General features: G+C 39.2%; 2 protein-coding genes, 2 long non-coding RNA genes and 10 other non-coding genes across 14 annotated transcripts; 2 read left to right on the forward strand and 12 right to left on the reverse strand.

The window, feature by feature from the left end:
* The first annotated feature begins 2,545 nt into the window (after window positions 1–2,545).
* Window positions 2,546–4,490, forward strand: LOC133028798 (gastrula zinc finger protein XlCGF8.2DB-like). The gene is made up of 4 exons (XM_061095832.1): window positions 2,546–2,850; window positions 3,763–3,896; window positions 3,981–4,364; window positions 4,483–4,490. The coding sequence occupies exons 1-4, from the start codon at window positions 2,546–2,548 to the stop codon at window positions 4,488–4,490; spliced, it is 831 nt and encodes a 276-aa protein (XP_060951815.1).
* A 2,561-nt stretch (window positions 4,491–7,051) lies between these two features.
* Window positions 7,052–9,996, forward strand: arl2 (ADP-ribosylation factor-like 2). The gene is made up of 5 exons (XM_061066044.1): window positions 7,052–7,444; window positions 7,737–7,847; window positions 8,499–8,661; window positions 9,373–9,453; window positions 9,604–9,996. Exons 1-5 carry the CDS (start codon window positions 7,380–7,382, stop codon window positions 9,736–9,738), a joined length of 555 nt encoding a protein of 184 aa, XP_060922027.1. The 5' UTR covers window positions 7,052–7,379; the 3' UTR covers window positions 9,739–9,996.
* Window positions 9,997–11,004: 1,008 nt separating this feature from the next.
* On the reverse strand, window positions 11,005–12,311 carry LOC132996168 (uncharacterized). The gene is made up of 5 exons (XR_009677072.1): window positions 12,251–12,311; window positions 11,930–11,977; window positions 11,690–11,722; window positions 11,428–11,478; window positions 11,005–11,250 (listed from the first exon to the last, which is right to left on the reverse strand). It is a non-coding gene; the product is annotated as an uncharacterized LOC132996168 (long non-coding RNA).
* Window positions 11,324–11,394, reverse strand: LOC132996395 (small nucleolar RNA SNORD31). Its single transcript, XR_009677108.1, has one exon. It is a non-coding gene; the product is annotated as a small nucleolar RNA SNORD31 (small nucleolar RNA).
* Window positions 11,800–11,869, reverse strand: LOC132996391 (small nucleolar RNA SNORD30). Its single transcript, XR_009677104.1, has one exon. It is a non-coding gene; the product is annotated as a small nucleolar RNA SNORD30 (small nucleolar RNA).
* Window positions 12,141–12,204, reverse strand: LOC132996385 (small nucleolar RNA SNORD29). Its single transcript, XR_009677099.1, has one exon. It is a non-coding gene; the product is annotated as a small nucleolar RNA SNORD29 (small nucleolar RNA).
* A 2,887-nt stretch (window positions 12,312–15,198) lies between the features above and the next one.
* LOC132996169 (uncharacterized) lies at window positions 15,199–19,422 on the reverse strand. Its single transcript, XR_009677073.1, has 12 exons — window positions 19,394–19,422; window positions 18,777–18,810; window positions 18,493–18,536; window positions 18,138–18,180; window positions 17,871–17,947; window positions 17,554–17,601; window positions 17,316–17,348; window positions 16,850–16,900; window positions 16,616–16,673; window positions 15,893–15,952; window positions 15,624–15,674; window positions 15,199–15,445 (listed from the first exon to the last, which is right to left on the reverse strand). It is a non-coding gene; the product is annotated as an uncharacterized LOC132996169 (long non-coding RNA).
* On the reverse strand, window positions 15,519–15,590 carry LOC132996392 (small nucleolar RNA SNORD31). Its single transcript, XR_009677105.1, has one exon. It is a non-coding gene; the product is annotated as a small nucleolar RNA SNORD31 (small nucleolar RNA).
* LOC132996394 (small nucleolar RNA SNORD31) lies at window positions 15,792–15,863 on the reverse strand. The gene has a single exon (XR_009677107.1). It is a non-coding gene; the product is annotated as a small nucleolar RNA SNORD31 (small nucleolar RNA).
* LOC132996393 (small nucleolar RNA SNORD31) lies at window positions 16,745–16,816 on the reverse strand. The gene has a single exon (XR_009677106.1). It is a non-coding gene; the product is annotated as a small nucleolar RNA SNORD31 (small nucleolar RNA).
* Window positions 16,990–17,113, reverse strand: LOC132996396 (small nucleolar RNA SNORD22). Its single transcript, XR_009677109.1, has one exon. It is a non-coding gene; the product is annotated as a small nucleolar RNA SNORD22 (small nucleolar RNA).
* Window positions 17,426–17,493, reverse strand: LOC132996390 (small nucleolar RNA SNORD30). The gene has a single exon (XR_009677103.1). It is a non-coding gene; the product is annotated as a small nucleolar RNA SNORD30 (small nucleolar RNA).
* LOC132996388 (small nucleolar RNA SNORD29) lies at window positions 17,761–17,824 on the reverse strand. Its single transcript, XR_009677101.1, has one exon. It is a non-coding gene; the product is annotated as a small nucleolar RNA SNORD29 (small nucleolar RNA).
* Window positions 18,359–18,432, reverse strand: LOC132996389 (small nucleolar RNA SNORD26). Its single transcript, XR_009677102.1, has one exon. It is a non-coding gene; the product is annotated as a small nucleolar RNA SNORD26 (small nucleolar RNA).
* Window positions 19,423–19,682: the final 260 nt, after the last annotated feature.

Genomic DNA, 19,682 nt, shown 5'->3' on the forward strand with positions numbered 1-19,682 from the left:
CTGACATTCCCCCCTGCACCGGGAATTAGTTGCTTCTTTCTACAGATACAGAGCTATACAGAGTTCTCCAAAAAAATTAAACTCTCCTTGTCTGAGGCAGTTAATATACTTAATCTGGGGGCTGAGCAATATGACCAAAAAAATAATATCATGATAAAAAAAAAAAAAACAGTCAGACAAAGAAACTCGGCTACTTATGTTTTTTATTTGAATTCAATAAAATGTAAACATTATTAAAATATAATATATAAAATTCATTTTTTAGGGTAAGCGTTCTATTAAAGTCCCCTTACTTCTTTATCTTAGTAATTTAACTTGCAATTGAGTATTTTTTTCTTTACAGTCTTGATACTTTTACTTATTATTGAGTATTTCTACTTCACTGTCTTAGTACTTTTACTTGTAAAAGAATATCACTTTACTGTCTCTGTACTTTTAGTTCAGTGAATGATCCGAATTCTATTTCCACCACTGGTTAAGTTTATTTAGTTGCTTATACTTTAGTACTTGTTTAACAAGTACTTGTAACAGATTATTTCAACTGTGCAATAATAGTACTGTCGTTTCCTCTTCGTCCTCAAGTCCAACAGGGGTCGCTGCTGACTCGGAGCTCGGAGTCTCTGTTTTCCTGTCGCTGGCTCTCTTTGTTCGCTCCGAGACACAAAGTGCTCATAAAGGAGGAACATGTCCGCCATCTCCTTTCTCTGTGTTGGATTGCATTTTTTTCTTGTTAAACTGAAATAGATTAAATTAAAAGTTGATTGAGGATTTCACCTTCACTTCTGACATAATGCAGTTCAATCTGATGGTTTGTTGTGTGGGGAGAATTAAAAGGATGCAAAGCTGAATTCATCATGAAAGATGTGAAGTAACACCTGGAGTCAAACCACTGAAATCAGAAGCAGTAACACTATGTAGGAATGATGTGAAACACAGGAATAACTCGTGTAATTTTCATGATTATTTAAACAGCATCATGAATTCCTGTGTCTCACAGTTAGAACAGACAGGGCTGAAGTGGATGAATTTCATAAAATGCCATTAAAATGAAAGATGACGGTATTCATATGGGCGCCATTGTCCGCCTAATGACACTTGAGGGACAGCCTGAACATAAAATGTTTATAAAACCATAAAGCTTGCAATCTGCAGTTCAATCTGGGCTCTAATACACACACACACACACACACACACACACACACACACAAACACACATACACTCACTCACTCATCAGGCCTGTATTGATGGTCATTGAAGTATTTCACATCAACGTATTTCAATACAATATCATTGTATTTCTTATGGGTTAGAGAAAAAGACAAACAAGGAAAACAAATATCAAAATGGAAATTAGTAGTAGATGAATACAGTTTAACTGTATTGTAGATTTGAGACCTGAAAGAGTCTTTATTTTTCTCAAATAGTAAAATGTAAAAATTGGATGCTGTAAAAAAAAGAGCACTGGCTGTTCAATGCTTTGAGGTGTAGAGTCACAAATGTGTGATCATTCTGGAAAATATTAATTGCCTCGTGGTCACTTGTATTAAGCTGCATCAGGGATTCATAAAGTGGTGTGCATGCAGCCCTAGGGGTGCACAAGCTGTTGTGCTGTTAGATTACAATACGGAATTCAAATCTTTCTTAATTTGATCATGTAATGTGGAAAAGTTTAGACAAAAACTGTAGATAAATAGTGTTTGAAAAGACAGAAAAGAGTTAAATTACTAAATAATGAAAGTGATACGCTTTCGGTTTTTCAGATAAATCAAAAAAATTAACCAAATATTAAATATATATTATTTATTCATAATTTCACTCAAAAGGTTATGATAATAGATTAATATTGACAGACTAATAACAATGTCTGTCAATTATGTAACATAAGAGTTATTTCTGTGTGTGACTGATCTCCTTGAGTTGCTGGATGGTCTTTGAACACATCTTCAAAGGACTCATCAAAGGATGGGGTATAGTCTGAATAGCTTATGACATCCTTTGATGGTCTCTGATCACATCTTCAAAGGACTAATCAAAGGATGGGGTATAGTCTTGATCGCTTATATGTCATAAGCGATCATCAGATATCCCCTCTTCATAGTGTTCAACAACATCACAGGAGTGTTTAAGGTAGTGTCTGCTCCATCTGAAACAGTCTCTGCCTGGTACATGCTGCTTCATTTCTTCGACGGCCTCATTGTAATTTTCAGTGGATGAGGCCTGATCGGTGTCAGAATTGTCAAGTGCATCTCCTACTAAAAAGGAAAAGCATTTAAATCCTTTGAGGTGAGGTTCACTTGGTCATTTGTATTAAGCTACATCAGGGATTCCCAAAGTGGTGTGCATGAAGCCCATAGGGGTGCACAAGCTTTTGTAAAGCGTATCCTATGTAATTTTTGTGATGTACACATCATTTCTAGCTGTTAGATTACAATATGGTATTCAAAATCTTTCTTTATTTAAACATGTAATGTGGAAAGTCTCTTTCTTACTGCCGCTGGCTCCCTTTGTTAGCTCCGAGACACAAAGTGCTCATAAAGGAGGAACATGTCCGCCGTGCAGTTGCTGCGGGTGTCGGTACATGAGCGGATCAGCGCTGCCGCTGAGGACTTTCTGCTGCAGGTGGAGAACGGAGGAGGAAAGGCTCAAGTCCCGGCGCTGAGAACGATGCTCACCGAGCGGCTAACGGCGGCTGCTGAGGAGATCCTCGCAGTGCTTGAGGAAACCGTGGCCAAGTACGAAGACCGAGTGGAGCAGTCCGAGCTAGAGATCTGCCGCCAGAGGAGGCTGCTCGATGCCGTGATGAAGACCGTAGTCCGGCTGCACATAGCAGGTCAGTCCCTAGAGGAACCGCTAACAGGCTAATGTTAGTTAGCATTAGTTCGAGCAGCGGAGTTAATACACCACTTCCTGTCTCTGTCTGCTGCACCCGGCTGCTCCACCTCTCACCTGAATAATGAGGAGGATTTGATGCTGTTGTGAACGAGTCTGTGCAGAAAACCTGCTGCTCATGTCTGAAACAGAAAGTCTGGACACATTTCTCAGAATTTTACCCACAGGTCTTGTCTGAAAGCAGCTTAACCAACTAACTAATTTCCCCTCACCCTGTTCTCCTCTGTAAGTGACCTAATTGGTTTATTTGGCCTCGAAATGAAAAACTTTTTTACCAGTAACCCTTTGTTTTAAGCTGCTTCCTTTACGAGCTGCGGCGTAACACCAATTGTAAACGACCTCAACATCTCTGAAATGATAAACGTGTGTATTTGTGTTTCAGTGTGTCCTGCAGACATCCTGCAACTGATGGTGAATAAAGAAGAGGTTCCCCCTGAGCAGCAGCAGTGGAGCCCCCTTGTGGACCAGGAAGACTCAGAGTCCCCCCACATTGAAGTTGAACAGGAGGAACCGTGGACCAATCAGGATGGACAGCAGCTTCAAGGACAGGAGGAGGCTGATATCAAGTTCACATTGACTCCTGTCGCTTTGAAGAGTGAAGAAGATGAAGAGAAACCTAAATCGTCAAAGCTTCATCCGAGTGAGACGAAGGAGAACAGAGTGGACTGTGGAGGGCCAGAATCAGCCTGGAACTCAGGTCCTGATGGACGTTTACAACCAGGTCCCGAGGACAAGACTGAAGACTCTTCAGAGACTGAAGACAGTGAGGATGATTGGATGGAGACCAGGGAAACTCAGACTGGTTTAAATACAACAAATATCAAACAGCCTCTAAGTGATATGGGATGTAAGACAGACAAAAAACCGTTTAGTTGCTCTGAGTGTGGTAAAGGATTTAACACAAGGGGCCATCTAAATATACATATGAGGATTCATACAGGGGAGAAACCGTTTAGTTGCTCTGATTGTGGTAAAAGATTTAGCCAAAGGAGCAGTCTAAATACACATATGAGGAGTCATACAGGAGAGAAAAACATTAGTTGCTCTGATTGTGGGGAAATATTTAACACCAGGGACAATGTAAATATACATATGAGGATTCATACAGGAGAGAACCCAATAAATTGCTCTGAGTGTGGTAAAAGATTTACCCAAAGGGGCCATCTAAATACACATATGAGGACTCATACAGGAGAGAAACCGTTTAGTTGCGCTGAGTGTGGTAAAAGATTTAACACAGGGGGCCATCTAAATACACATATGAGGACTCATACAGGAGAGAAACCGTTTAGTTGCCCTGAGTGTGGTAAAGGATTTAGCCATAAGTGCAATCTAAGTGTACATATGAGGAGTCATACAGGAGAGAAACCCTTTAGTTGCTCTGAGTGTAATAAAAGAATGAGCAGTAAGTCCGATTTAACAAGACATATGAGGAGTCATACAGGAGAGAAACCGTTTAGTTGCTCTGAGTGTGGTAAGAGATTTAGCCGAAGGAGCAATCTAAATTCACATATGATGAGTCATACAAGAGGGAAACCGTTTAGTTGATCTGAGTGTGGTAAAAGATTTAAGATTCAGTCCTATTGTGCTAGACATGTGAGGATTCATAAAGGAGAGAAATTATTCAGTTGCAACCTTTGCAACAAAAGCTTTATAAGGATTTATCAGCAGATATTCATATTCATATTCATAGTTCACTGTTGTAAATAGTGTATTAACACTTTTTATGTCCCTAGAAAATGTAACTTAATAACACAAAAGATTTTTGTTTATATATCTTGTTTCTACTGATTTGATTTATGCCTAATAGAATAAATACCTATACCTTATTTATCCTTTTTTCATGTCCTTAATGTCATTTTAAGGTTAAAGTGTGTTCCATCCACAGTATGTGTGTTCTTAACTAGTTCATATGATTGAATATGTTTGTTTTAAAACAATGGTTTCTTGGTTCGTGAGATTCATTGACAGTGTGTGTTCCAGTCATATTCTATTATAAGTAAAAGTACTATGACAGTGAAGTAGAAATACTCAATAATAAGTAAAAGTACCAAGACTGTAAAGTAAAAATACTCCATTGCAAGTTAAATTACTAAGATAGAGAAGTAGGGGGACTTGTATAGGACCCTTACCCTAAAGAAGGAATTTTATATATTATAATATAATAATGTTTACATATTATTGAATTAAAATAAACACAAGTAGCCGAGTTTCTGGCTGGTTCTGGTAACCGTTTATGTCACCTTTCCTGCATCATTGGTTAATAAAGTTTTGTTTGAAAAAGTCCACTGTTGCTAGGATACGGGAAACACCGTTGCTTAGTTGCAGCGGAGCCATTCCTGGAGAGACAGGAAGCTCAAATCATGGCAGCGGCAGCTCGTCGATTTGTAAAGGCAGTTGCAGCGATTTGAGGCAGCTGTCAGTTGCCACAGCTGTTTGGGGGCATTTGCCTCTGCTCCCATCGGATTTGAGGGTAACCACCTCTATTTGAGACTTATTCCCTGAGATTTAAACTTAGTTTAGGAATGTCATCTTGTTATTGTTCTGAGCGCCTCCATAGGTATATTTTTTTAGCCTATTGTGCATTTCTTTATCTCATTCAATATCTGGTCTTTTTCTGCAGATATGCAAATCAGATCGCCTTTTGAATGTATTGTTTGTTTCCATCAATCTGCTAAATGAGTGGAAGATGTTTTTCTTCACTTGTCTGAAGTTAAGCTGCTTTAGGTCTAGCAGGACAGAATATTTCAAGGTGTGTTAGTATTTGTATTATAAAAGACTATAGCCTAAGTCAATTTTACTTTCAGATCCACATAACAGTCTCGGGGCAATTCACGCAAAACTGCCAAAGTGATGTAACCAGTTTCTGGTGCCAACAGGAAGGGTGTGACTTTCTGTGTAATGACCTTTATCCAGGCATTGTTTTGAGATGTTGATAGAGAGTTGAGCTGTTACAATCTGGTACACACAAATGTGGCAGGACTTGACAGTGAATTCAATGGAATATGATGCTTAATGACTAAAACTGGAACCTTGCTTTAATTTCAATGAGTTACATAAAAAGACTCAAATATGCTTTGACTTTACTCCTCTGTCTGAAATGATGGGTTAGGGTTAGTAGCTCTCTAGCTCTTTTTAAGGTTCCATTATTAACATTAACCATCACTGACACAATATGTCATTACAATAGACAATGCTTTAATTTAATGCTTTTATTTAGTTATTATGATCTGCATTTGCAAAAAATACTCAAACATTGAGGAATAAAAGGTGATTTTTTTCGCAGTTTGAATGTCCATCTATTGTCAAAAGCCTTTTTTTAATATATTTGAAGTTGTACTCTGTAACATTGGTGGAGATGTACTTGAATTTACTAGTAAGTAGGGGGGGGGGGGGGGTAGCAGTTAGCTGTCAGCCTGTATCAGTATTGCAATATTGCTGTCCATGGTGTCAGTTAACTGAATTCCTAAAAAGACTGAAGACATGAGAATGAAACTTGGTTAAAAAGTAAAAGGTCAGTAGATGTTTGTAATGTACAGCTTCCTTTGTCATTTGTCTTGTATATGCTCTGATGCTTTTACACCACAGAAGTTCATAACTCATAAAAATATTTTAAAGTTTACAGAGTAATAATAAGTCTATTTTACATGTTTTTATGGATGTTAGTGTATAGAATGCCTATCAGATCCCGTCTCATAAGGAAAAAACATTTGGGCCAAAGTCAACTTCTGATAGTAAATAAATCTTTAAATGTTTTATATGCAATTGGAAAGTAAATGTTTGTGTGTCTCTCTTTGCTGTCTTGTAACACAAAAACAATGAATACATGTATTCAGCCTAGAGAGAACATACATGTAAATGGAGATTGTGCTTGATCCTACCGTTACTAAAAAACTTTCTTTGTAGTATTTCCATCTACAGTACTTTGGTACAGTTGTAGTCAATACATCTCGACATGAGCAGTGGCATCTCTGTGCACCATAGACACCGAGATCAGGCTTATGGATCTGATAGATGTGGAGCCTTTCTTGATTAATTTTGAGTCCAACCCCCTAGAGAGCTAAAAAACAATCCAATACTGTCATATGCGGTAGTTTAAAGCGCTTGCGCGTTAACCGTGGTTATACGGGAGTTGCGGACGCATGTAAGTGACGTATGTAAGTGACGCTTGTTGTGAGACACGGTCATTCAATAAAGCGAGCTTAGCAACTTAGAAGCCTCTATAGCATTGCTTTACAAATACATTTTCATAGAACGGTATCTCATTGAATAAATCACACGCAGCTTTAGTTGCTCTCAGACAGCTGCCTCCAAACAGCGTGGCATCAAAGGCAGCTGCCTTTACACTCAGTGGCAGTTTGGGTTGACAGCGGAAGTGCATCTACGAGCTACTGCTGCCACGATTGTAGCTTGCCTCACTTACTTTAGTGCCGACCATCTTTCACGTCAAAGCTAAGTTATCATAATACAAACAGCAGACGAGTCTAAGATGGGTTTACTGACGATTCTGAAGAAGCTGAAGCAGAAGGAGCGGGAGATGCGGCTCCTGATATTGTATCCTGTCTCTAACGGGTTGTCTAGCTAAGCAGCTAACATCTTAGCATCCATACGACAACGTTAGCGCAGCTTCATTTGCGTCAAAAACGTCAGCATCGCCGGCGGTGGTTCACATCCGCCTGATGTTCGGTATGATAGTCAGTGGCTCCGCTGTGTGTGGAGTTCGTTGCGTACGTTTTGTGCTGTATCATCCTACATGCTACACGCTAGCTGTGAGCTAAGAGTGAGTCCTCTACGTCACGTGTGTGTGTTATTGTTGTTATTGTCCTCTTTAACGTGGCTGGTTCAGAGGTCTGGACAACGCGGGGAAAACGACCATCCTGAAGAAGTTCAACGGCGAGGACGTGAGCACCATCTCCCCCACGCTGGGCTTCAACATCAAGACACTGGAGCACCGAGGGTAACACACACACACACACTCAGCAGGATCATAGCAGGGCGTCATTCTACAGTCATTCTTCAGGCACCTTCCATACATCACACATTGCACAAACTACCGTTACTATGTCACTTCAGAATATTGATCGTTCTGTGACACTGCCACAAAGCACTGGATCACTTCCTGACAAGTTGAAACGTCTGCTGGGGAAAAGGCCTATAGCTTAAATAATTTGTTGCACAAAGATGTGCACTTCTTAAAACATGTGTCTCTCGAAAGTCCCTCATACACAGGGTGGACAAGGCAAGCATTTGCCTGGAGCCCCTAGCCATGAGGGGGCCCCTGAGAACCTCCGAATAGATGGATCCACAGTTGGCAACAATTTCATGAGAACCCCCTTAATTTTGATGATTAGCTGTGTAAAGGAGACTACAACAAAACCATATTCAAGTTCACAAAGTCAAGAGAATGTGGCCCAGACCGCCTCCGAATTTGATCTGATCTCAGGACTATCACACATCATTGCTGGACCATAACACAGGGGGAACGGATATGTACTAGTGTGGTTAAGAATCAGTTGCTCTGCACAAAATTCCTTGTTAATTTTATCAGGATATCTTTTTCTAGTCTTACTATAAAGTCCTCATGTTCTCTTCTGCATGTGTTTTCTAGGTTCAAACTGAATTTCTGGGATGTGGGAGGTCAGAAGTCGCTGCGTTCCTACTGGAGGAACTACTTTGAGAGCACAGACGGGCTGCTGTGGGTGGTGGACAGCGCCGACAGACTCCGACTGCAGGACTGCGGACAGGAGCTCAGTAAACTGCTAAAGGAAGAGGTGAAGTAAATAATACTGGTGTTACAAGAGGGTATCGGCCGAAGTTGAAAAATCTAACAAAGCACCTAAGACTGTTCCCATAAAAGCCCTGTACAAGGAATAACAATGTCTTAAAGTTTACTAAATCTACAAAATTGTAAAAAAACATTTTTTAATGGATAATGTGTCCATCAATTTCTCCCCGTTATCTGGGTCCAGGTATGAACTAATGAAAAGCCCTTCACTCTCATATACAGATATGAATATAAATGAGTATATATTTATTATTATTATTATAATTATTATATTGTTTCCTGCAAGTCTTAACCGCTGTGATAAAGACACTGTTGAAGGAACCTTATGGGGTTCAGGGATTATTTTTTGAATAATCTACACAAAGGAATCAGTGTAATATATGTGAAGCTTGCAGCATTTTAGTATTGAGTTTATGAAATCATGAAAGTGGTGGAGACTGGTTAGCTGTGTGCATACCAACAAGGTAACACATCTCCTTCAATATGACACCGAATGCTCAGACATCTTTACTCTATTAGCAGATAGTTAACGGTTTCTCATTAGTCTATTTTCTGAAAGCTTCTGAACCAGTGCACACTCAGACACCAGTGCGAAATCCCAGTCTTGTTATTTTCAAGTTGAGGAGCATCAAGCTGCTCCTTTGCATTTTATTATGTCTGATAGTGTTCTCGTCCTTTTTTCTTTTCCTCCCTGCAGAGGTTAGCTGGTGCAACACTGCTGATATTTGCCAACAAACAGGATTTACCTGGAGCTCTGACTAAAGAGGCGATTCAAGAGGTGACATTTACACTTACATTGAATGGATCCCTAGCTGTGTTCTACTTGTGTAACTCTCTACAGTTTTATTAGTGCTGTTTTTTTGTCATATTACTTAATTTGTCTAGAATTAGCGGGTTCATAAACTATGTGGTCACTTTGTTCCTGCAGGCTCTGGCTCTGGACGAGATTAAAAGCCATCACTGGTGCATCGTTAGTTGCAGCGCGGTGACGGGAGAGAACCTGTTAACGGGAGTGGACTGGCTGTTAGACGATATCGCTGCGAGAATCTTCACTGCTGACTAATGTGTGTTTATAAACCAGGGACACAATTAAACCACAGTGGCCTCCTGCGTTTGGTGATGACTGACATGACTCCAGAATGCCAGTAGGGTTAAGAAAAGCAGGAGTGTAAAAAAAAGGAGACTCTCAAATCGAACAAATGATCTAGATATAGACACCTGGAGGAAATGTATTATATAATTTAAGTAATGTAATGACCCTTTTATACTAAGTTGGTGCCTCACATGTTATCTACACAATAAAGATAACTTATGCACTGTACAGCTCATTCTGTTTTGAGTCTCTTTCAAGGGGTCGTCCACTTCACTGCCACAACCTCAGTGTCGATTTCATTGTTTAACTCATGTTTGTGTAGCTGATTGTAACCACAACCAACATCCCCGGTGAACAGATCTACATTTCACTTTGACCATTTGATTTTATAGTTCATAAAATGAATCACATTCTGTCCAAATAAGCTCAACATTTAACAGTGGCTTCAATACACCTGGACAAACTGAATATCTGATATGGAAGCTCTTCATGAATCCATATTACAGATGCTGGGTTTTTGTTGTAACATTTAAGTCCCATGTCAATTTTCACTTCATAATTTTAAGGTAAAGTCAAGTAGCCACAGACAGGGTTCATACATTTTGACGAATGGATTTCCAAGTCTAAATATTGCAAAACTATACATGAAAAAGTGACAGTGGTATTTAAGCATACAATGACAATTCCAAAGCAGACCTTAAATGAGAACAGTTTGAGGTCTTTGTCTGTTATAACCCATGGCGTGAACTTCTCCATTTGTAGCCAAGCATGGTGATAGTTTCCCTGGCATTGTGCATTATCACGCCTGCCTCCCCACCGACTTCTTAATTAGTAAGAGCGTATTCCTGCTTATATTTTGAGCACATTTCTTTAAAAAGCATATGAATTATTTTAAACAGAAACATTTAACAATTCCATGACGTAGGAACCCTGCACAGAGGTATACCAGCACTGAAGCCTTTTTTAGTTTAATATAGGCTGATCCTTGCTTATTTAAAGAACAATGCAGATATACTAAGTAATTCTACCACCAAAACTAACATTTTATTACAAGATTTAAATTGACAGTAATGAATGTTCAACACCTCAGACAACTTGGATTTGAATTATAGTTCCTTTATCTAAGGCCGGGCTGATGGAGGTCCAACATAGAACTGCCTTTTTCTGACACAAAACATGCGTCAACATTTCACATCAGGAGACTATTGAATTTCTCCCAAATAAAAAAAACTAAAGTTAGTTGAGTTATTTTATTGGGAAGTGCTGGATTTTTACAAGACACCTGAATACAATTCTGAGCTGTAGAGGATTTTTTATAACTCCAGAGATTTTGTTCCAAGTGTGGTAAAAGATTTTACCAAAGGGGCAAATCTAAATACACAATGAGGATTCATACAGGAGAGAAACCCTTTAGTTCTACGGATTTGATTTTGAAGGCAGAACACCTGGCAGATCCTTCCAGGCCCAGGTTCGATCCAGACTCTGCAAAATAAGAAAAAGCTTAGAAATTGATAGATAAAAAAACCAACAACTTAAAGTTTGATACTGTTTAAAGCTTTGATCAGAGAAACCAATCAGTCATGAATTTTCAGACTGGGGCGGTAACAGAAACTCATCACTTCTACTCATCATAAGTGACAGCACAGATAAGACACTTACATCTGGGACGGGCTTGGTCATCACTCAGATCTGTTCAATGTTGGCTTCATCCTAACATGAAATAAAGATTCAGAATTATCTGCTTACATCCAAACTTCACACAAGATTGCTCCGTCACTAGATTAAGCCGTTGAGGCTCACAGCAAATAAACAGATTTTAATATTCCAACCTAAAAATGTGATTGTTTAATAGCCATCTTAGTATTTGACTGACACACAAAAGTGAACCTGCCTTTTCACACTTTTCAGAGGACAGACTCACCTCGCTCAATGAGGGAACTTTCTTCATCAGAACCTGTAACAGACAGACAACACGTTTAAGGTCGAGGTACAGAATTGTGATGTTTTATGCTGCAAAACATTGACCTTCATAAGTGTCAGATATTCCATTTCTCAACAGCAGTTCAGACGAATGAGATTCCAAATGTATCTCATCATTTTCAGTCGGTCTGGGCCCATGTCCAATATGTAGAGATTCTATAGTGATGACTTAACATCTTACCGACAATGGGAACACACCAATCGAGATGCTGAAGCGTCACCGAATCATCTGTTGATGCAAGACAACGTTCAATAACAAGGATCTAAAGTAAAAACTACTGCTTTGTTTTAAAGTTACAGACTGCATGTAGACTGTTTATAGCCATTATTTAAATCATGTTGCAGAATTCAAAGTAACAAAGTCATGAAAGAAAAGTTTTTAAAAAGATGCAGTTTCTCAGTTGTTCGTGTCGTTTCACATTGGTTCAAAGTGAGCTAAGTTCATCATCATTGGAACTGCATCATCTTCATAGTAAGGGGCAGGTGACAGAAAAATACACACCGAAAGACTCCATTGTGAATCCTCTGCATGTTTCCAATCCAAGGTTTCCGCTAGAAGAGGCTGTTGATCCAGAAAACACCGGTCAGTACACTGCATGCTTTGGAATTCAACATGGTTCTCCATAAACTCAGGGTAATCAGATTAAAAGATGGCATCACTTTAGTCAGGCATATGCTTGTCTTTAGGTTTAATCATCATGTTTAAAAACACAACTCTGATCACTTGTAATTAAATAGAAAATAGATTCTCACCACAATGGGCTTTCCAACTGCTTCGAAGACCTAGCCAGCCAACCTGCAAAGAAAATCAGGGTTAGACAGATGGAACTACATCTGCAATTTAATTTGAATATTTAGCAAAACCTTACAAGAAACGTGCACCTGTCAGAAAACAATGTGGTCTCTTAAATTTAAACTTAATCTGCCTCCTGAGGGGGACAACGACATAATTCGAGCCCGTTGCTCACTCGTTAGCTCCTTCTTCACCTTAGCCATGTTCAAAGAGCAGCATATGCTTCAAGACTACTTCTAGAGGCTTTGAATTTATACCAATTGGTGGTGTGGCCTCTGTGACAAAACCCTGGTGTTACCAATCACTTAATGAGCAGGATAGGCTCTTGCATCACCAGCAATTTAACCACGATCACACCTGAAAATGATTACACAAGTAATTTGGCATCTGTGAAGGAACATGATTGTGTTACATTGACAGTGAAATAGGCCTAGCTGTTTTTTGTAAGGAAAATGACCTAAATCTCCTTATGATGGCTCTATTCTATTGTTTATAGAGCATAATTGATGACTTTGTAGATATTTAATTCGTTCAATGGGTATTTTAATGGCCAATACAACTAAAACAACTGAAACCTCTTAAATATGCCAAGTGTTCTAATAATTTTGGCCACCACTGTTTATATATATATAAATGTATATATTATTATCATTATTATTATTATACTAATTATAATTTTTATTATTATTATATTGTTTCCTGCAAGTCTCAACCGCTGTGATCAAGACACTGTTGAAGGAACCTTATGGGGTTCAGGGATTATTTTTTGAATAATCTACACAAAGGTACCAGTGTAATATGTGAAGCTTGCAGTATCTTAGTATTGAGTTTATGAAAACATGAAAGTGGTGGAGACTGGTTAGCTGTGTGCATACCAACAAGGTAACACATCTCCTTCAATATGACACCGAATGCTCAGACATCTTTACTCTATTAGCAAATAGTTAACGGTTTCTCATTAGTCTATTTTCTGTAAGTTTCTGAACCAGTGCACACTCAGACACCAGTGTGAAATCCCAGTCTTGTGATTTTCAAGTTGAGGAGCATCAAGCTGCTCCTTTGCATTTTATTATGTCTGATATTGTCTCGTCCTTTTTTCTTTTCCTCCCTGCAGAGGTTAGCTGGTGCAATACAGCTGATATTTACCAACAAACAGGATTTACCTGGAGCTCTGACTAAAGAGGCGATTCAAGAGGTGACATTTACACTCACATTGAAAGGATCCCTTACTGTGTTCCACTTGTGTAACTCTCTACAGTCTTATTAGTGCTGTTCCTTTGTCATATTACTCTTAATTTGTCTAGAATTGGCGCATCAGAATCTATGTTGTCACTTTGTTCCTGCAGGCTCTGGCTCTGGACGAGATTAAAAGCCATCACTGGTGCATCGTTAGCTGCAGCGCAGTGACGGGAGAGAACCTGTTAACGGGAGTGGATTGGCTGTTAGACGATATCGCTGCGAGAATCTTTACTGCTGACTGTGTGTTTATAAACCAGGGACACAATTAAACCACAGTGGCCTCCTGCGTTTGGTGATGACTGACATGACCCCAGAATGCCAGTAGGGTTAAGAAAAGCAGAAGTGTAAAAAAAAGTAGACTCTCAAATCCAACAAATGATCTAGATATACAGACACCTGGAGGAAATGTATTATATAATTTAAGCAATGTAATGACCCTTTTATACTAAGTTGGTGCCTCACATGTTATCTACACAAGATAACTCATGCACTGTACAGCTCATTCTGTTTTGAGTCTCTTTCAAGGGGTCGTCCTCTTTACTGATGCACTTCACTGCCACAACCTCAGTGTCGATTTCATGGTTTAACTCATGTTTGTGTAGCTGATTGTAACCACAACCAACATCCCCTGAGAACAGATCTACATTTCACTTTGACCATTTGATTTTATAGTTCATAAATTGAATCACATTCTGTCCAAATGAGCTCAACATTAAACAGTGGCTCAATACACCTTGACAGACTGAATATCTGATATGGAAGCTCTTCATGAATCCATATTACAGATGCTGGGTTTTTGTTGTAACATTTAAGTACCATGTCAATTTTCACTTCATAATTTTAAGGTAAAGTCAAGTAGCCACAGACGGGGTTCATTCACATTTTGACGAATGGATTTCCAAGTCTAAATATTGCAAAACTATACATGAAAAAGTGACCGTGTTATTTAAGCAAAAAATGACAATTCCAAAGCAGACCTTAAATGAGACAACAGTTTGAGGTCTTTGTTATAACCCATGGCATGCACTTCTCCATTTGTAGCCAAGCATCGTGAAATCTACACTTCCCTGGCATTGTGCATTATCGCGCCTGCCTCCCCACTGACTTCTTAATTAGTAAGAGTGTATGCCTGCTTATATTTTGAGCATTTCTTTTTAAAGCATATGAATTATTTAAAACAGAAACATTTTACTCGCTTATTTAAAAAACAAGGTATAGTCTAAACCTAAAAACTTATATTTTAATACAAGATTTAAATTGACTAATGAAGTTCAACACCTCAGATTTGAATTTTAGTTCCCTTATCTAAGGCCAGGCTGATGAAGGTGCAACATAGAACTGCCTTTTTCTGACACAAAACATGCATCAACATTTCACATCAGACGACTATTGAATTTCTCCCAAATAAAAAACAAAAGTTAGTTGAGTTATTTTATTGGGAAGTGCTGGATTTTTAAGAAGACACCCGAATACAATTCTGAGCTGTAGAGGATTTTTTATAACTCCAGAGATTTTGCTCTTGATGTGGTACAAGATTTTACCAAAGGTGCAAATCTAAATACACAATGAGGATTCATACAGGAGAGAAACCCTTTAGTTCTACTGATTTGGTTTTGAAGGCAGAACACCTGGCAGATCCTCCCAGGCCCAGGTTCGATCCAGACTCTGCAAAATAAGTAAACGCTTAGAAATTGATAGATAAAAAAACCAACAACTTAATGTTTGATACTGTTTAAGGCTTTGATCAGAGAAAACCAATCAGTCATGAATTATCAGACTGGGGCGGTAACAGAAACTCATCACTTCTACTCATCATAAGTGACAGCACAGATAAGACACTTACATCTGGGACGGGCTTGGTCATCACTCAGATCTGTTCCATGTTGGCTTCATCCTAAAATATGAAATAAAGATTCAGATTCCAATTATCTGCTTAGATCCCAACTTCACACAAGATTGCTCCGTCACTAGATTAAGGCAGTTTCCAGTCAATGTTTGATACTGTTTAAAGCTTTGATCAGAGAAACCAATCAGTCATGAATTTTCAGACTGGGGCGGTAACAAATACTCATCATTTCCAAATCATCTCACTTTCCAAAGAGCAATTCTTACCATATATGCCACAGAAATCAGGACAGCAATCCAAAGATGAGGCCATGGAAGCCAAGTGACCTGAAACGGCAAAACCAAACAATCAATACAGGCCGACGCAATCACAGTACACCATTTAAAATAGTCAAGAATAAATCAATTTGGTAAGCAGAAAAGTTAGAAATTGTTCACACCATAACTTATACATTAGCATTGATTTACTTTTCACAGTCACTGAAGAAATAAAGCTCATTTCTCAGCAAGTGATTGAGGCATTATGAAATCCAAAATCAGCTTGAATTGTCAGAGCTATTTTATTGGTTAGTACTAATATTACTCACACATTTAACTTAATATTATTGTCTAAAAGGTTATTTTAACTAAATGCTTTGTTCTGAAATAGATGGCATGCCTACAGGCATCACACATCTATGAGTAGACTTATTGTAACGCAAGCTCAGTTGCAAGCTATTCCTACATCAGGTCCATGTTTGAGATTTGTTTCAACACAATTCCATTTAAAGGAAATTCAACAAACTTGAACCACCTGGCAAAAGATACTTTTTAAAACAGAGGCAAGAACCGTGTTTACAGCCATTGGTCACTTTTACTTCCAATATGCCTCGCAACATAATATAGGGTTGTTTATGCTTTTTCACAAATCTGTTATGCACTACAGCCATAGTGATTAGGCAGTCAATGCGAAAACGATACCCAACCCTAGAGATGTACAGGCTCATTTACCTGCAGCATAGTCAGACACCTGTGGCCCCCACTGGAAAGTGAGACAGCATCTCCAAGCCTGCAACGAGACACAGGGGTTCATCAATCCACTTTTACACGTTTAAATGTAAAGATATTTTATTTTTCAACTTTGGATCAGAGAAAACCAATCAGTCATGAATTTTCAGACTGGGGCGGTAACAGAAACTCATCACTTCTACTCATCATAAGTGACAGCACAGATAAGACACTTACATCTGGGACGGGCTTGGTCATCACTCAGATCTGTTCCATGTTGGCTTCATCCTAAAATATGAAATAAAGATTCAGATTCCAATTATCTGCTTACATCCCAACTTCACACAAGATTGCTTCATCACTAGATTAAGGCAGTTTCCAGTCAGACTGTTGGAACCCCAACGGGTCTTCCCCTTATTACCAAGGCAACACCAGTGGGTCCACCTTTTCAGGTTCTGGCATCGAAAAGGCGTAAGACGTGTGCGGGTGTCATCACATAGGAAACCGCGTGCAACACTTGAATGAGAGTATCTGATTTCACAATTTATTGTTTTTCAGAGGTTGCAGCCGTTAAGGCTCACAGCAAATAAAACTGATATTAATAATCCAAGCTAAAAATGTGAATGTTTAATAGCCATCTTAGTATTTGACTGACACACAAAAGTGAACCTGCCTTTTCACACTTTTCAGAGGACAGACTCACCTCGCTCAATGAGGGAACTTTCTTCATCAGAACCTGTAACAGACAGACAACATGTTTAAGGTCGAGGAACAGAATTGTGATGTTTTATGCTGCAAAACATTGACCTTCATAAGTGTCAGATTTAGATTTCTCAACAGCAATTCAGACGAACGAGATTCCAAATTATCTCATCATTTTCAGTCGGTCTGGGACCAAGTCCAATATGTATAGATTCTATAGTGATGACTTAACATCTTACCGTCAATGGGAACACACCAATCGAGATGCTGAAGCGTCACCGAATCATCTGTTGATGCAAGACAACGTTCAATTACAAGGATCTAAAGGAAAATCACTACTATGTTTTAAAGTTACAGACTGCATGTAGACTGTTTATAGCCATTAGTCAAATCATGTTGCAGAATTCAAAGCAACAAAGTCATGAACGAAGTTTAAAAGAGATGCAGTTTCTCAGTTGTTCGTGTCGTTTCACATTGGTTCAAAGTGAGCTAAGTTCATCATCATTGGAACTGCATCATCTTCATAGTAAGGGGCAGGGGACAGAAAAATACACACCGAAAGACTCCATTGTGAATCCTCTGCACGTTTCCAATCGAAGGTTTTTCAGCTAGAGAAAGTTGCTTACGTAGAGGCTGTTGATCGAGAAAACACCGGTCAGTACACTGCATGCTTTGGAATTCAACATGGTTCTCCATAAACTCATGGTTATCAGATTAAAGATGGCATCACTTTAGTCAGGCATATGCTTGTCTTTAGGTTTAATCATCATGTTTAAAAACACAACTCTTATCACTTGTAATTAAACAGAAAATAGATTCTCACCACAATGGGCTTTTCAGCTGCTTCGATGACCTAGCCAGCCAACCTGCAAAGAAAATCAGGGTTAAACGGATGCATTTGCAAATTAATTGTAATATTTAGCAAAAAGTTATAAAATGCACATAGCAAACATCTCCTGTCTCTAACAGTGTGTGGAGTTTCACTACAGGTCTCATTGAGATCCATTCTGACCAAACAAAACAGCCACATGGTGGAGCCCATGTGCTGCTCAGAATCTGGTAAAGGAGTTTCTTCAAGGCTGATTCAGTAAGAGAGAGTTCTGGTATCATCACAGCAGCACACAGGGCTCCTGAATAAGTCCTATACAAGAGGTTCAGATCAAAGCAAGTGAATTTACCCTAGATGGGTCCCGCATGGAGTCTTGCCACAGTCTCCTGCCACCTGATGATGGGAGAAAATAAATGAGCATTTCATGGGATAAAGGCACAAACGTGCAAAGTTTAATACAGCAGCTTCATGCTCCTCAGTATTTAAGATGAGTGTCCTCAAACAGATTCAGTGAGAGAGTTCAAATAAGTCATCACTGTAGCATGAGGCTCAACCGATACGCCACGACATTCATTTAGCATTATTAGCATCAAGGCACGAACAATCCAGTTTAGACTAAAAGATGGTAATCACCTGTGCAGCAAACACTTCCTGGTTCGTTCTCCATCTGGAAGGACAAAATGGAGACAGGAAGAGGAGACGTTAACGTGGGCACATCTGGGCGGCTAACACGTGACCGCCGGCGTGCAAAGTGTTCAGGCCCAGGAGAGTTGGCAACGTGTTTCTTTTTTAAAAAGAACGGAGGCGTCTCACATCAGAAATGTATAAGTTCATTCACAGTCATTCAGTTCAGGTCTGTGAGTATCATCATTGAGAGACACTGCCAACTAGCAGGCCACACGTGCAGCGGCCATTACACAACAACCGCTTTAAATAGTTGTACAACAAAATGCAACATAATGCATGAAGCAAACATGTTGCAGTTCGTGTGAATAAAGTTATTCAAACGATAGTAAGATGTTTAAGGGATGGATGGTAAAGGATTGAGATGCTGCACTTATCTAAAGTCCAGCTAGCACGTTAAGTTGCTATCTAACACACCACAAATTAGCCTTTAAATGGGTAATTAGCAGTAGCCACGATCTCTATATTGATTACAGAACACATTATCAAAAGTACAAGTTCTATGTTACAAGTTAAATCGTACAATTGAATGAGGCGGAGGAGCAGAGAAGAGTGAGAAGTCTTACCTCGACCAGAGGAGAGAAGCAAGTGAAAGATGGAACCGGTCCGTCTTCCTTTTATATCCGGCCTGACGGACTCCTCCCATCCGGTGAACCGGAGAGAAACTCAGGCTGATTATTCCCCCAGCTTCAAGTAACTCTGGGTAAATTCAACAAAACAAAAAGAGACCTCTTTGATGTGTGTCGAACTCACCGTTTTTCAGAACAAAAAGAAAAATCTTATTAAAGATACAGTTTATCCAGCACAGGATACAAAAAAATCTGCGTCATTTCCGTTTAGAAAAAGTAATCTTAT

The sequence above is a fragment of the Limanda limanda genome, chromosome 22 (assembly GCF_963576545.1).
Source record: "Limanda limanda chromosome 22, fLimLim1.1, whole genome shotgun sequence".
Taxonomy (NCBI): domain Eukaryota; kingdom Metazoa; phylum Chordata; class Actinopteri; order Pleuronectiformes; family Pleuronectidae; genus Limanda; species Limanda limanda.

Excerpts from the sequence above, each read along its gene's own strand:
- arl2 (XM_061066044.1), top strand. The coding sequence starts at position 7,380 with ATGGGTTTACTGACGATTCTGAAGAAGCTGAAGCAGAAGGAGCGGGAG. Across the intron at positions 7,848-8,498 it reads AAGACACTGGAGCACCGAGG|GTTCAAACTGAATTTCTGGG; the intron begins GTAACACACACA and ends TGTGTTTTCTAG. Across the intron at positions 9,454-9,603 it reads CTAAAGAGGCGATTCAAGAG|GCTCTGGCTCTGGACGAGAT; the intron begins GTGACATTTACA and ends TTGTTCCTGCAG.
- LOC133028798 (XM_061095832.1), top strand. The coding sequence starts at position 2,546 with ATGTCCGCCGTGCAGTTGCTGCGGGTGTCGGTACATGAGCGGATCAGC. Across the intron at positions 2,851-3,762 it reads GGTCAGTCCCTAGAGGAACC|TTGCTCTGAGTGTGGTAAAG; the intron begins GCTAACAGGCTA and ends AAAACCGTTTAG. Across the intron at positions 3,897-3,980 it reads AAGGAGCAGTCTAAATACAC|ATATGAGGATTCATACAGGA; the intron begins ATATGAGGAGTC and ends ATGTAAATATAC.